The sequence below is a fragment of the Anopheles maculipalpis genome, chromosome 2RL (assembly GCF_943734695.1).
Source record: "Anopheles maculipalpis chromosome 2RL, idAnoMacuDA_375_x, whole genome shotgun sequence".
NCBI classification, from domain to species: Eukaryota; Metazoa; Arthropoda; class Insecta; order Diptera; family Culicidae; genus Anopheles; species Anopheles maculipalpis.
This window is the reverse complement of record NC_064871.1, coordinates 16,233,476-16,247,739: the sequence shown is the minus strand read 5'-3', so window position 1 is coordinate 16,247,739 and position 14,264 is coordinate 16,233,476. Positions and strand designations below refer to the sequence as shown.

General features: G+C 47.3%; 1 protein-coding gene across 1 annotated transcript; it reads left to right on the top strand.

Moving 5' to 3' along the window:
* Positions 1 to 9,105: 9,105 nt before the first annotated feature.
* LOC126557532 (sodium/hydrogen exchanger 9B2) lies at positions 9,106 to 13,976 on the top strand. The gene is made up of 7 exons (XM_050213338.1): positions 9,106 to 9,152; positions 9,659 to 10,013; positions 10,699 to 11,172; positions 12,844 to 13,019; positions 13,090 to 13,196; positions 13,308 to 13,613; positions 13,677 to 13,976. Exons 1-7 carry the CDS (start codon positions 9,125 to 9,127, stop codon positions 13,974 to 13,976), a joined length of 1,746 nt encoding a protein of 581 aa, XP_050069295.1. The 5' UTR covers positions 9,106 to 9,124.
* The last annotated feature ends 288 nt before the right edge of the window (positions 13,977 to 14,264 follow it).

Sequence of the window (14,264 nt, the reverse complement as noted above, 5' to 3'; positions counted from 1 at the left end):
ATGCAAAAGGAAGCGGAAACCGAGTTTGAGTTAGGATCTTACTATTATGCTTTTGTAAGCATCTGACACGAACTTAGCATTTCGCGCGCGCGCGCGGGCGCCTGTGACACTCTGAAACCGGGAGCCATAAATTTAGGTTTAGCGTTACCATTTGCCGCCGCGACAGGTTCGGTCGGTAGCCTCCCGTTGTCTCTTTTTCGGTCGGATTTCGGGTGGCAGGTGAAAAATGGCGAAATTTAAGACACACGCTTAAGGTGTCCTCAGTTTCAGGCGGGTGGGTCGGGCGGTTTCGCTCGTGCTCGAATACTTTTTACCGCGGAAGCAAATTTAGGCAGAAAAGAAGCACGGGGAGATGGCTGGGGAATACTGGATTTCCGTGAAGCTTATGCGTGAAGCTGACACTAATGTTACCGTGGGCTGTGCGGGACATCCTGTGACATCCGATTTATGGTCGATGTCAAGGGAACTGCATGTCACACAACGGCTGCCGGTCCGGTGACCATCATTGGAGCGAGTTTAGCGATCTGAGAGCTTAACCTTAGCTTTGTGATTTTATAAACCTGCTAGACCATTTTCTAGCCGAAAATAATAACGAACAAAAAAGATATATGTTAAACTAAATTATTGCCCAAAAGAAGAATCATTTTGAGAAGGAAATATAATTTTAAAAAATGTACCAGGTTAAAAATTTTACGATCGCACCCAAAGTTACTGACCAATCGGTGAAGTAAATCAGGAAGGATTTAAAATGTTCGGAAACATCATTAGAAGAAATGAGCGTTACCGCAAATGTAAAACCTAATGGCCAATTGTATCCTACGGTTGGCGACTTTTCTTTTCCGGAGTGCATAAATCGTAACTCGTAATCGCTGCTTTCTGTATTTGACCATTAACTCGTATCCTTTGGTTGGATTTTTTGAAGTACGCTCTCGATCGGTCGGTCGGATTATCATGTTGGTCTGCAGGCCCGGTTAATGGTCAATGGCCGGTGTGGTTTTACCCTTTTATTTTTCTGTTCGTTGCGCCATTCCTTCGTCTAGGAAATGTATGTCCCGGTGTTAAGATTATGGCTTCTCGAGTCCTTTCTCCATTCCAGTGCGCGGCCATTAAGAAAAAGTGAAAGGATGTGGAAAAATAGTATCGTCTTACCGCGTTCACCGTTACGAGTTGCGATATGTGTCTCTGCCCTGCATGCACGAGTAGGTGCTTGAGCGTGCGCGCGACCGAGGGACACGTTCGTTGGATTATATTTTACTTTTATTCCCTCACTTAATTAATAATGATTGTCATCTTTGGCGGTAATTAAAGAAACTGGTGGGTCCGGAAATACGGATTGCCAGATTCGTCTACAGTGCGTCCACCCGTGGGCTTGTGCGTGGGTTAGAGTGGGTGGAGGGGTGAAAATTCTGCCACCGGCGAAAAGGCCACTGGGGACATTAAGATGTCAGATGAATTCAAAGTTATCAGTGCATGTTGGGGTTTGGACCGAACGGACACACGGTGACGCCGCCACCGCCACTGGAAAGGCTGCGAGGGCATCCGCTTAGGCAACCTTCTTTCCGGACAGTTCTTTCGATTGTCAGTCAAAGTTTGTGGGATACTGAGAAGCGTATCCCAACTTTCTTTCCAAACCGAACCGGTGGATAAAAAGTTAATGTTGGTTATTTTTATCTGGCAGGTCGGATCGCTCTTGTCAGACCTTCCCAATGCTGGGATGGGTGTACAGGGGTAGCAGCAAAAAGAAAAAAGTGGCACGGGTCGGATGAATGTGGACGAACCGAACTGATGAATGTGTTCACCGATTGCGCAAAACCATTCCCGAAAAAACGTGGAAGACGTTGTGCTCGAGGGAACATTTCGCTCAAAACGGATCATCTCCGGGGAATTTTAAGGAAAGTTTATTGGTGTCGCCCATGCTCGACGCCTCGGCTGACAGAGTAGAACGGCAGAGTGGATCGAAAAAGCAGAGTCCTGTTCCGCGCCTGTTTCAGTGATAGATGATACCCGTAAATGATATCTCATCGTTTATCGCGTGGCGTTAAAATGACCTTCAGTACTTTTGGGCGGTTGTTTGGTTTGGATGGCAGTTTGTTGGAGAGATCCTTTCGCTCTCAGTCGCTCGTTGTCACCGTCGATCTATTTTAATCTGTGGTTTGTCATAATTTTGTTCGGAAAGGCAGAAAAATGACCACTTGAAATGGGTTTCAGCTGGACTGGAGAGAGAGAAGGAAGGGTGTGGGAAGGTGAGGTTTGGTCGATCCAGACGACCCTCGAATGCGAACGGAAACGATCCGTATTCGTCAGCCGCTTCGTAGCTGCGGATGGCAGAGCATCGTGGCAGTTTTTAATTAAACCGAGGAGCCCATTAGACGAGTGATGGCTCCGAGGAAAAGCACATCAAGGTGCTGCAAGATAGGGAATTGAAAAATGAATATTGACCGTCCAAAAAGGAGACGGAAAGTTCCAGGAAAATTGGCCACCGTGCGGGTGGTAGTGAATTACTCGCCGACTTCTCCCTTTTTTTTTAGTTCCGCCGCGGCGACAGCACCCATGGACTTCACATTGGCCCATTAGAAGTACGTGATCATTCTTCTTTTTTGTGTGTTGTGTGTCGTTTGTGTCGTTCCCCGGACCGGACGCGCACACTGGAGTGCATTATTTATTTTCTATATGCTTGTCGTCTGGCGGGGAGCGAAACCGGGTAAAAACATAATTTCCGTTCCATTTTACGATTTCGACGTTAAACTTCACGGACCGGGTCTAGGGTGTAGTAGTAGTGGTGTTAGTTCATTTTTTTTTTTTATTAAACCGGCGATATGCTGCTGCCAAACACACTGAAGTTCAGTCAATTTCGGGGCTTCATGCTTCCCTTCACTGATCGATTGATAGAGGGTTGTTTCACGCAATCCCGGGCGCAAAAGGGTCTATTAACCCGTTTATGATGTATGTAGTGTTGATTTTTAGTACCTTTTTCCGGCCACCTTCCTGTTTTTCTGTCTCTCGGTCTCTCAAACACAAAAAAAAAAAACGGAGATGAAATCATGCCTGAAATTGACGCAGTGAAACGAAATTTCTAAACGATGCCTATCCTACTAACCGTGCGAAGCGTGTCACGTTTTGTGTTACGGCCACGAGTTTATACGAAGGCCACGGGACGGTTGGCTACAGCTCTTGAGCAAGATCTAGATGGGTGCACATACATGTATATTGGTGTCCTGCTAATAATAATCTCCGTCCCTCTCGTAATCCAATTTATGTCCTTTTTGAAGCTTTTCACTAGTGATGTGTTTGGTGCCAAAGACGTGTGGTCTCGACGATCGCTTTCTCAGCGAATGGGTGGAATCTCTGATGCGAAATTAACGTTATAAATTTTTATTATTGTAAGGTCAAGAATGCAAAAAAAAGGTGAGGCGGATGACATTTAGAAGTTGAGGAGGAGTAATCAAACCTGTAACCATTAGCACCTCCTTTGTGTGGTGTATGATTCGACAGTCCTGAACATTATTACGATAGCAATAATATTTACCGTGAAGATATAGACGCTAAAACAACATTTGCTTCCAAGAAATAATGCTGACAGTTGTAAAACTAACCTCTCTTAACAAATAAAGATCGTCGATGGTGCCTAAAAATAGACCTGCTTTTAATGTGGTCCGATGCAATGACGTCGTTGCTCTAAAGTCTTTAGGCTCAATGTAAGATGGGAAGGAGGATCTGCCGAGTGTATCGCGCAAGCTTTCATTGGATAACCTCTAGTCGTTTTATCGATTCGATTGCATATGTATAGCACACAGATTAGCAGTATGCGAGAAGCGATCTTATAAGGGAACAACACGTCGTCAAAGTCACGAGTTACCTTGAATATTAATCCTAGAATTCTGCGATGAATCCTAGAGCGATTGATAACGTAGTCATAATGGAGGCCGAACGTTAACTTTTGGTCAAGTTATGATAGAAACGCATAAGCCGTTGATATAATAGTCAGAATTTACCGATGATGTCGCACGTGTAGAGACTAGTGAGAGCAAATGTCGTATGTGTATAGGATTAACATGAGTGATTCCAAGTTACTACCCTTGGCAACTTCAGAAGTGCCAACAAAAGGGCGAGATAGACATGATTTCTAAATTTTACGTGCTGCATTCGATGGCAGAGATATGAGTTAAGTCAAGCGAGGATTGATTCCTCCGAGAAAAAAAACCTTTCGAAATTTCGAAATAGTATAACTTGCGGTTTGTTATCGAAGGCGGCTCTCAAATCAGTGTAGATAGAATCGGCTTGTAAACACTGGTCTGGTTGTCCTTGCATAAAACTTTGTTTGTTGCAAAGTACGCCCAGGGCAACCTATTTGTTCATGGGGACCATCCAAATAGCCAGAATCTCGCCTTTGTCTATGGATTAATTGAAGATCCGGACAAGACAGGGGGCATAAAGTAACCCGAGCACTGTTTAAGCCGGAATTGCCGGAATGCCAACCGGACCAGGCTTGTACGATGTTTTGAGTTTGTTTAGAGCAACCACAGTAGTGTTTGAATCAATGGAGATTTCTTGAAGGTCGATACAATCCAATGGATTGTTGCTGATTGCATGAGATAATGGAACGTAGAGCTAGGAGATAATTGAGGGGACATGAATTTGAACGTTTTTGTAAGGCATTTCAAGGTCATCTTTTGAGTATTTCTTTAAAGTATCGCGTTGGACGAAAGGCTGCAGAAAAAAAAATTATAGCAAAGCCGTCGCACGCCGAAAACCTTCATCCCACATTTACTTGTGCATTCAATCGCTTTTGATTGCCAATCCCACAAGTTAAGAAATGTCACGCGAAAGTAATCCGTTGTCCGGGGTAGCTACCTGATCGATAAGATGGTAGGTCAAGTGGCAGCGAAAGAATTGCCAGACATCCTTTCACTAGCCACGGTAATTAATACCCAGCGCCAGCTCAATTGCCTACTACGGGCGGCTCCCGGTACCGAAGAGGACCCGGTTGTCATGACATGCACGTGCAGGCAAGGTAATTTATAGCTTCCTTCGTGGCCTTGTACGAAGAGGTGAAAATCTACCACCCGAAATGAAGGTAATGGAGAAAATTTGGCAAATTTAAACGGGAAAACTTTGTCGCTCGCGCTTTGGCTCATTCATTTGCACTGCACAGGCCGGCCGGTCTGGCCGACCGATATGGGAACTCACGGTGGTGGCACATGAAGTTTTCAGTGTAAATTTATCACTTTTAATGTGACACCGTCTTCCATGCGATACGATACGTTACCGGGCCGTGCTTTCACGAGCGTCAGTTGCTTATGTCTTGCACCAATTCCGAGCAACTGGAGCAACCCATAGCGACAGCCCCAACGGTCCGTAACGATGTGTCGCTGCTACTGGCCTTAGCCCACTATCGGCAGCGCCAGCAGCAGCAGCGAATAGTAACATTCCTAATGGCGGCAAACCGATTGCTAGCCTTCCGCGTACCATTGTCGAAGATGTCGTCTCGGAAAAGTGGCAACAGTAACGGAACGGACCCATCCGTAAAAGAGTAAAAGGTGAAATGGCTCCAGTGTACGGTGTGTCGGAAAAGCATAAAAATGTTTCACCCCGAAACGACGACACTCGTTGTGATAATTAAAATTAATTTTAAGGAATATTCTACATCCTTTTGGAGCCTGGCCCGGGATGTGAACCGTCGGCTGAAGAAGCGACACTTTTTCTTTGTTTCCGTTTCTCTGCCGTTCTGGTACGAACTGTTGAAAATGCAATATTCTATCGTAAGTGTGAGGTTTTCATGGGGTAGAAGAATAGACCAGAGTAAGAACAGGGAAGGAAGTTTACATGGTAGTGCAGTAGCCTACATTTCGAACCGCTCCGCTTAATGGTTGACCTCCGGTTCCTATGCTTCGCCTCGTTAGGTGCTCCTTAGCTACATGGTGGCACAACTTCAATTCATTAGCTCTCGCTCTTCACGTTAACCTAGAGAAGAAGCTCGTTAATGGTGGTCAAAATCCGGTGCGGTTCAAATATGTAATGTGAAAATACATTGCTTCTGCTAAGATATGTGTTACGGTTTTATTGTTAGACGAGTTTGTTAGGCGAACGAGGCGATGATTTACGCCACAAAACATGTCTGCACTATGAATGCATTAAATAATTATGACTTGTAATTCCAATCCTCTGATGTTCGATGTTGCATATGCGTCCATGAGTCCACCCGTCTCAACGTGCGTGGTTCGTAGTGTTTCTTTGCCAACATCGATGCATCCGTGTGAGCTTTGCACTGCGTCTGGATGTGATGTGAAGCTGTGAGTGGAAAAAGTTTCGGTGCAAATTGTAAAAGTTTTGCGTCCGCTTTCATCCAGCCGGACTTGATGGAGTTTGGATGGATGTGGATTCGGAACTCTGGACTGGAAACCGAGGGGTGGCTTGGAGAACATCCGATAATATTATCAAAACAAGAAGTCGTCCACAATGTCTTAAGGCGAAGAGCGGGTGTTATCGGGACCAAAGGAAGTACCATAATTGAAATCCAATCAATCCGACAAATTCGATGGCCTCTCTCTCTCTCTCGGCAAAGCGGTCGTATCCGGACGAATCGGCAATGGTGGCGTGGTAATAAGGGGATGTCCGGTATACAAGATAATCGTCGTAATCGCATGAAACACACTCGAAATTCTTCTCGAGAATCAAATTGACTGTATGAATTTCCCGTCATAAATATGATAAAACCGAGCTTTCTCCCTTTGCTCAAATCCCACCTCGCTCGTATCCTTCAAAGAGCCGGGCCGGACGTACGTCATGTAGCGAGAGTGTGGTCCGATCGAAGGAACAGTTGTTGCTTTATGCTGTGTATCCAGAGCAATAGATTGTGAACGCTTTTTGCAAACCCCTTTATATCCGGATTGGAACAGAAGAGGAAGGGTGCAAGAAAAACGGTAAAGTTTAACAAAATCCCTTCCCGAAAACCAAACCTGGCAGAGTGGTGTATGTGTTTATGTGTACGGTACAGTGTGCGCCATCACTATCGATTCCCATGCCTTGCGGACTGATTTCCGGAACCCGGTAAAATGCTTCGGAACAGGTTTCGGCCGAACATAAGTATTTCCATTCATACAAACTTAATAAGAACCGGATCAAAGCTCCTCATATTTTGTGTTGAAATTGTACACACGTCCGGGCACGGAGGCAATGGGGGAGCAAGTTTCTGTAGTGCAATTTTATGCATCATTCAAATCGGAAAGGTTGCCGAACGGAAGCGGGTGCGGGAGCAGGTTTCTGCCCCGGGAATGGAGCCGGGGCGTGCAATGTGGAGGTGAACACGGAAATGCAAAAGCTGGAATTGGATGCAGCAGAAACAACTAGCAGACTAGCAAACGTTCGAATGGGAACGAACAGTGGAGCGAATAAAAGTACCGAAAATATTCCAAAAACACAAACTCCTATGGTAAAACTATCTCCAGTTTGTCCAACCGCACCCTATACTTCTAACGAGTGAACGGGTACCACCAGTCCTTACCACCATGCCACCACCATTATCATCGGCATCATCATCATCATTGAGGTTCGACAGGCACATAAACACACCCACACCCACCTTCACACGGTCTGCCGGAAGAAGCGCAAATTTCCGGGTTTGCCTAGGTTTGTTCCTGTATCACGTTTGCATATATGCACACACTGGCCAGGAGTAGAGAACTGCAACAAAAGGGAGGGGGGGGGGGGGAGCTAGGTAAGGCGGTAAAGCTTGAATACCGGGACATGTGAACCTATTTCTCTTTCATTCCTGCATTATTTTCAAAGCCCGCTTTTCATCCGTTTTGCTTTCAGTTCATGCATGTATTCATTCGGCCGTACGGAGAGGCTAGAGTCGCTGTGGTTCCAGGGCAAAAGTTGTCCCGGACTAGTTTACCTGCCCCCGGTACAGGTGTCTTTCTAACCGTTCCCAGGTATTAACCGCACCGACCCCTTGGGTCCTGGTTGACCACCGGTGTTAGTGTGTGTGTGGGAGAAGAGTGAAAGCACTTCAAAAGTGTCCTAGGAAAACGTCTCTCCCCTCCCCCCCCCTCCCCCTCGGAGGTCCTGGCAGGTGGGGAAGCTTTTAAGTTCGGCCATGTTGTTTTGTTATGTGTAACATCACCAAATTCTATAAGACGATTAGGGTACGATTCTTGCATGCGGACAGCAAACCCTTCCAAGGATCCAGGGCACATTCATCAGCTCCCATGGTCAGGTGGATAAATATGCAACTGGCCAACGAGCGTCCATCGAGGTAGCGAGGTGAGAGTCCTGGTTTTTGCATAGAAGTTGCCAGCAAATTACCCCCTGCATTTGGGTGTAATTGGGTGCAGTGTACAGTGACCGAATGATAGAGCGCCACTGCAGTTCCTTCTCCTTCGCTTATATTGATCGGGATGTATCACTTTCTTCTGTAACTGGTCCATGTATTTTGCTTCCATTGGATAAATGATCCCTTCGAACATCCATTTATCCATACGGAAGCAGATTCGGATGCTGGGTGGGGTTTTAGGAATCTCAGACAGAATTTCATCAAACATTGCCTAATTCACCGGAAAGCAATACAGCAGGAAAAAGGGAGCTTTGTACATTCATCATTTAGCAATTTGCACGCTGCGGGACTGTAGTTAAAAAGTGTCGTTCTGGTGTTCTGGTGGCAATATATTCCAAATGTTTGCCAACGCCAAACGCTGTAAAAGAGACGATATATCTGTGATGCTGCCACGCCGTGTGTGTGTGCGCCATCCACCTATAGGGCATTTTTCATGGCATCGGTATCGGTATCTGCGAGGGTCTGGAAGTTTTGAACACTATTGCCGGTGTAACGCATCGGAACGGTAAACAGAAGATAAAAAGATAAAAGTAATTAAATGCTCCCGTAACAACCCTGTTGTAGCTGGGTCTAGATCAGGGAGTATAAAAAGAAGTCTTCCGAAATGCGACCGTTTCTCTCTGTGTACGGCCGTTCATGGCAAAGTTCCGGAGGATTATGCATACAAAGCCTCGGCGTGTATGTGCGCGTGCTTCGGGTCCGCATACAAATTGTTTTCGTACGGCTCTACCCAAAAACTGGACCGGTTGACAACGTGGCAAACGTTAGAAGCGCCAGCTCGAAGATTATTCGATGCCGCATCCATTGACGCCACCGAGAAGTAAGTACGAATCAGAGGGGAGGGTGAATCTAGTTCGAGCAAGATGCTGTACAACCGAACGCTGTAGGCTGCGAACCGATAGAGCTGTCTGTCGACTCACAATTAATCAGTCATAATTGATAACGTCAACCATGCGGTTGGGGACGGTCACGACGCGCGCGTGTACCCGTGCGTCGTCTAGCAGATGATGATTAGAATGCTTGGCAAGCATTCCGTTTCGGGGTAGCCTTGCTACCGGTAATAACACTAGCAGCGCCTCAGTCATCTGCATCCAGTGGCCAGTGATTTCCGTGTGTGACGCGTGTGCGTGTGTGTGTGTTTGGTGCAATCCAGCAATTTGGCCTATATCTTGCGACACACAATGGATGGGAAATGTAATGTGTAGCGCCTCTATTTGAAAGATCGTTTTTGACCAACTCGGTGCACGTGCATCTACCTTCGCGAACGTGACGAATGGACCTCCGCGCTCTAATCGCTTATTGCATCTTTCATCCTAATGCACACAGTTTACATCACATCCGTGGAGGAAGGCACCGTGGAAGATTCGCACGCAGCACCACCAGCCAAGAACGGTGAATCGAGCGTGCCAGCAGTACGGAAGAACAGTGGTCCACCATCGGTACCGATTCCGTCGATTGACTTGACCATGGCTTTAAGCAAACAGCAGTTCAGACACGCGGCAAACAACGATGGTGCACTCCCGCTGACCAGCGTCACTGATAGCGAATGGCATCCGGTGAGGGTGCCAGTCGTAGAAGATAGCGGTGGAAATGGGACGTCTCAGCTGTACACGCGCCCTGTCAGCCCGAACGATCATTCCACGAACAAGACGGCGGCGACGATGGCAATGATAGCTCGCAAGTATATCATGATGATGTTGTTATGATAAACGATCTTGTCTATTTGTAGCGATATATTGGCAGGTGAATGAGGAAAGAATTGTGGTAACACGGCGGATTTAGGGCTGACACAAACGGCAAACGGCGAGGGTTTCGAGTCTGCTCAATGCCAATTAGTGGCACGAAACACCTTCATCAAATGTTAATTTTGAATAGTGTTTGAGTTAAAGTAGGGAATGTTTAAGATGTCTGTTTGTGCTGGCAAGATGTTAATCATCGCTAATTATTCTAGGCAGTTGCTGCAACGTCTAATAGAAGTAACTCGATAATCCAAGTACAGGGCTTTATAAAGGCAATTTAGTAATCTCTAGAAGGAATTACTTGCGAAAAGTGCTAACAACAGCTCCAGTTCTTCTACTTCTGTTTGGATTAACGACCCTTTAGGTCACACCGTCCATCGAATGGCTTGCTAGCCGATACCACGCAGTTGGATAGTTAAGTCCTCACTCGAGGGGAACGGTCTGGACGGGATTCGAACCCCAGTCCTACCTAGCCCAATTTAGGACACTGAAATAGAACACACTGAACCGAAATCGTACGGGCTAACCTTGGAAGCAACTGCCTCAGGGCCTGCAAATGAAATTCTTTGGATGAAATCGAGCGCTCACACATCGGACATTTGCTTTTTTTTTCTTTCCCTCCCCCAGGTTCCCATCGTTGGAGCGTAACTGGCCCGTCACGTCACAACCGCTCGCCTTGCTGCTCATATTTGCGTTCCTATGGGCCGTAGCGTACGCCATTCTACCGCCAGAACTGTCCCATCCCACTGGCGGCCTGATGCGACTCGTGTTCCTGTTCGTGGGTGCGCAAGCCTGCGGCATTCTGGTCTCGCTGACTGGACTGCCGGACATGCTCGGGATGCTGTTTTGGGGCGTCCTGTACGCGAATGTCGGTTGGGCCGACTTTACCGGGTACGACCGGGTCGAGGTGTTTCTGCGCGAGATGGCACTCGTCAACATTATGCTGCTGGCCGGACTGGGACTGGACTATGCCGCACTACGCAGCCTGTTTCGCTTCATCATGCAGCTTACCCTGGTGCCGACGGTGGCGGAGGTTGCTGCCGTTGCGGTGCTTTCGCACTACCTTCTCGATCTGCCGTGGCTTTGGGGTGTTTTGCTCGGGTAAGTTTGCTACCCTTTGGCAAGAGATTTAACCTGGCTGCTGTTGTTTTGCTTGCTGTTACAAACGTGTCAGCGCACACCACGACGTGCAGGGGGAGGGGGTAAAGGAATTAAATCCTTTAATTTGGTTTTAAACGTGCCACGATGCGCCTCGGGAGGCCAGGTGACGAACGAAAAAAGCGAGGGACGGCAGTTTCGGGAGCAAGTACAACGCCACCGGCTAATGGAAGTTGCAATGCACTAAAAGCCACATAAAAGAACTTCCCACAATGGTCCTTCTTCGAAAAAGTGTACTCGGTACACCCCTGTTGGGGTGGCCCCACCGTCCCACACACAGACCGGATTCCGTCACGGCAAAGGTTTTGTGTTCCATTTCATCCATTCCGCCGGAAGCGAACCCAGGCATCATCGAAGCTTTGCCTACCAGGAGTACCAAGAAATCGGCCTGGGGTGTAGAAGAAAGCAGAAAGGGGTTCAGGAACAAACTGGAGCGCCCTAGCGTTCCGGGGATGGGTTAGCGAATAGGGTAAGAAAAGAATTTTCTAACCTAAACCGTGGAAATGGTTCTCCGGTTGCGGTGCGCTAAAGGATTCGTGAAACATTTTCCACCACCTTTTCTACTGCTCCCAGCACTTCCCACGGCAGCCCCGGGGGGGAGGGTGGGGGGGGGAATGTAATGCATTACAACACACTCACAAAAAATAAGTGTAGTAAAAAAAAAGAAAATCACTCAAGAACATAACGCGTTTTGAAGGGTAAACGGACGAAAGCCGGAATGGGGAAAAGCAACAAAAGGCTGAGAAGAGAAGGTGGAACAAAAGGACCGGAATGGCAGCAAGCAAAATAGAAAATCTTTAACGGAAAAACGAACGAAAAAAAGCCCTATGGTTACGGTTCATTATTACGCCATTGCGAGGCGAGCGGAACCCCTAAATGGATTTGCTGCAATTGCTTCCACCACCACCACCATCACGGCGCACCGCCTTTGGATCATCGCCAACCGGCGGGGAGTGTGCGTGTGGCGGGCGTCCGCATAGTTGATGAAAATCAATTCCATTCCGCTCGATGAAAGCGAAGAAAATGGGAAGAATGAAACTCCCGTGCGGGTTCCGAATGGAAGCCGTCATTTGCAGCATCCCGGGATGCAGTTTTGCAAAGCTTTCTTTCACCACGCCACGCTCGAAGGATTGTCTTTTCGTCAATTTTTTCTTCGCTTTGTGGTGTGGGTGTTTTACCTCCCTTGTTGATGCCTAGTGTTTGTTGGGCGATGGTGTTTGAGTGGCGGAATAAATCCCTTCCATTCTCTGATGTGAGACCTTTGATAGAGTGCTTTCCCTGGCGTGGTGTGTAGCCGAACAGCAACCATCTTAGGCCAGCGAATCATCATCGTGTTTTTTAATGGGTTTACACACTACTGAAAGCATCGCAATCCGCCCACCAGAGGTTAGTGCAATTTTGTATGACCTGCTCCGTTAGCCGTACAGTTATTGCATCCCCCCCGACCCGTGGGGAGAGAGTGGGAGAATTGAGTGAAAAACGATTCCTTCCTGCAAAGGAAGCGTATAAAAATGCTGTGGAGTGTGAAGATGGAGAAACGTGCATAAAAAGTGTGTGCTGAAAGTTGAAATTTGCCTCAACCGTGTAGAGCAGCTAACCGCTTTTTCGTTGCAGCCTGGTCGAAACTGCCATCTCGCCGAACGTCGTTGTTACCGTGCTGCTCCGGCTGAAGGAAGAACGGCTCGGGCTGAATAAAGGAATTCACACATTAATCATCGCCATGACAAGCTGTAATGATGTTCTGGCAATTTTCCTGTTCGGCGTCATTCTCGGGGTGATATTTTCCACCGGTAAGCAGTTGCACCAGCGGTTTGCCAGAATCGAATCGCACATTTCCTTCCCTTCACCGAACTTTCGCAGGCGATCTCACCAGCCAGATTCTGCAGGGACCGATCGGTATCGTAATTGGGCTTGTCTACGGGAGTCTGTGTGGTGTGGCGCTGCTGTACGTGCCCTCTTATCATGCGGTAAGCAGCAGGATGGGCGGTTCTGTCATCGTCACGTCGCTTGTGATGTTAAAATTTTAATTATACTCGCCTCACACACATATACATCGGTCCAATTTTCACTCCATGCAGAAGTACACCAACGGATTGCGGTTTACGATGGCAGCACTTGCCGGTACGCTGTCGGTGGTCGGTAGCAAAAAGGTTGGCTACCCTTCGGCCGGTGCGCTCGGCTGTATCGTGACGGCGTTCGTGGCGGGCACGGGATGGCGCAAACGGCCCCCGACCGAGTGTAACGAGGTGAGCATGTACCTCGATCTTTTGTGGAAGTTTTTGAAGCCGGTATCGTTTTCGCTGATCGGGAAGGAGGTTAACTTTTCGGTGCTGGCCGGAGAAACTGTCCTGTACGGAGTTATAACGCTGTTGGTGGCTGTGTTGGTAAGGAACAATTGTAATCGTTCGGTATGGATATTTAATTAACGGTTTAAAAATATTTTTCAGTTACGGCTGGGTTTCTCCTACCTTTCTACGATGGGCAGTGAGCTGAACTGGAAGGAGAAGGCGTACGTTACTTTATCCGGCTTTCCCAAAGCAACCGTGCAAGCGGCATTGGGACCGGCTGCACTGGATCTTGCACGCAGTCTGAATGCCACCGATGAGTACGCGAGGGCACAGACTGTGCTGATCGTAACGGTATTGGCAATCATTCTGACTGCGCCACTCGGGGCATTGTTGATGATCAAATTGGCTCCACGTTGGTTGAAGCGATCGACAGATGAGCGGACGGATCAGTACAGCTAATTAAATATTGTAAAGTGGGTACTTAAGGTGTGCAAAACTTACTCGAAATTTGGGTACTTAATTTCGAAGCGAAAGGGACTTAAATTTGCTACTGGATACGGGTATTTTGAGGTGCGCCAACTTAATAGATACTTATAATAAAAGACGAATCATTATATAGATTTATGTAGTGCACCAAAAATTCTGAAGGAACTGAAGAAAGGCGCCTTATACTAGTTAAGATGAGAAAGTGTCCTTCCAAGCTGCACCCATACAGCAGCAATAAAATGCTCTCCATCAACTGCAATA

Excerpts from the sequence above, each read along its gene's own strand:
- LOC126557532 (XM_050213338.1), top strand. The coding sequence starts at position 9,125 with ATGCCGCATCCATTGACGCCACCGAGAA. Across the intron at positions 9,153-9,658 it reads TCCATTGACGCCACCGAGAA|TTTACATCACATCCGTGGAG; the intron begins GTAAGTACGAAT and ends TAATGCACACAG. Across the intron at positions 10,014-10,698 it reads ATGGCAATGATAGCTCGCAA|GTTCCCATCGTTGGAGCGTA; the intron begins GTATATCATGAT and ends TCCCTCCCCCAG.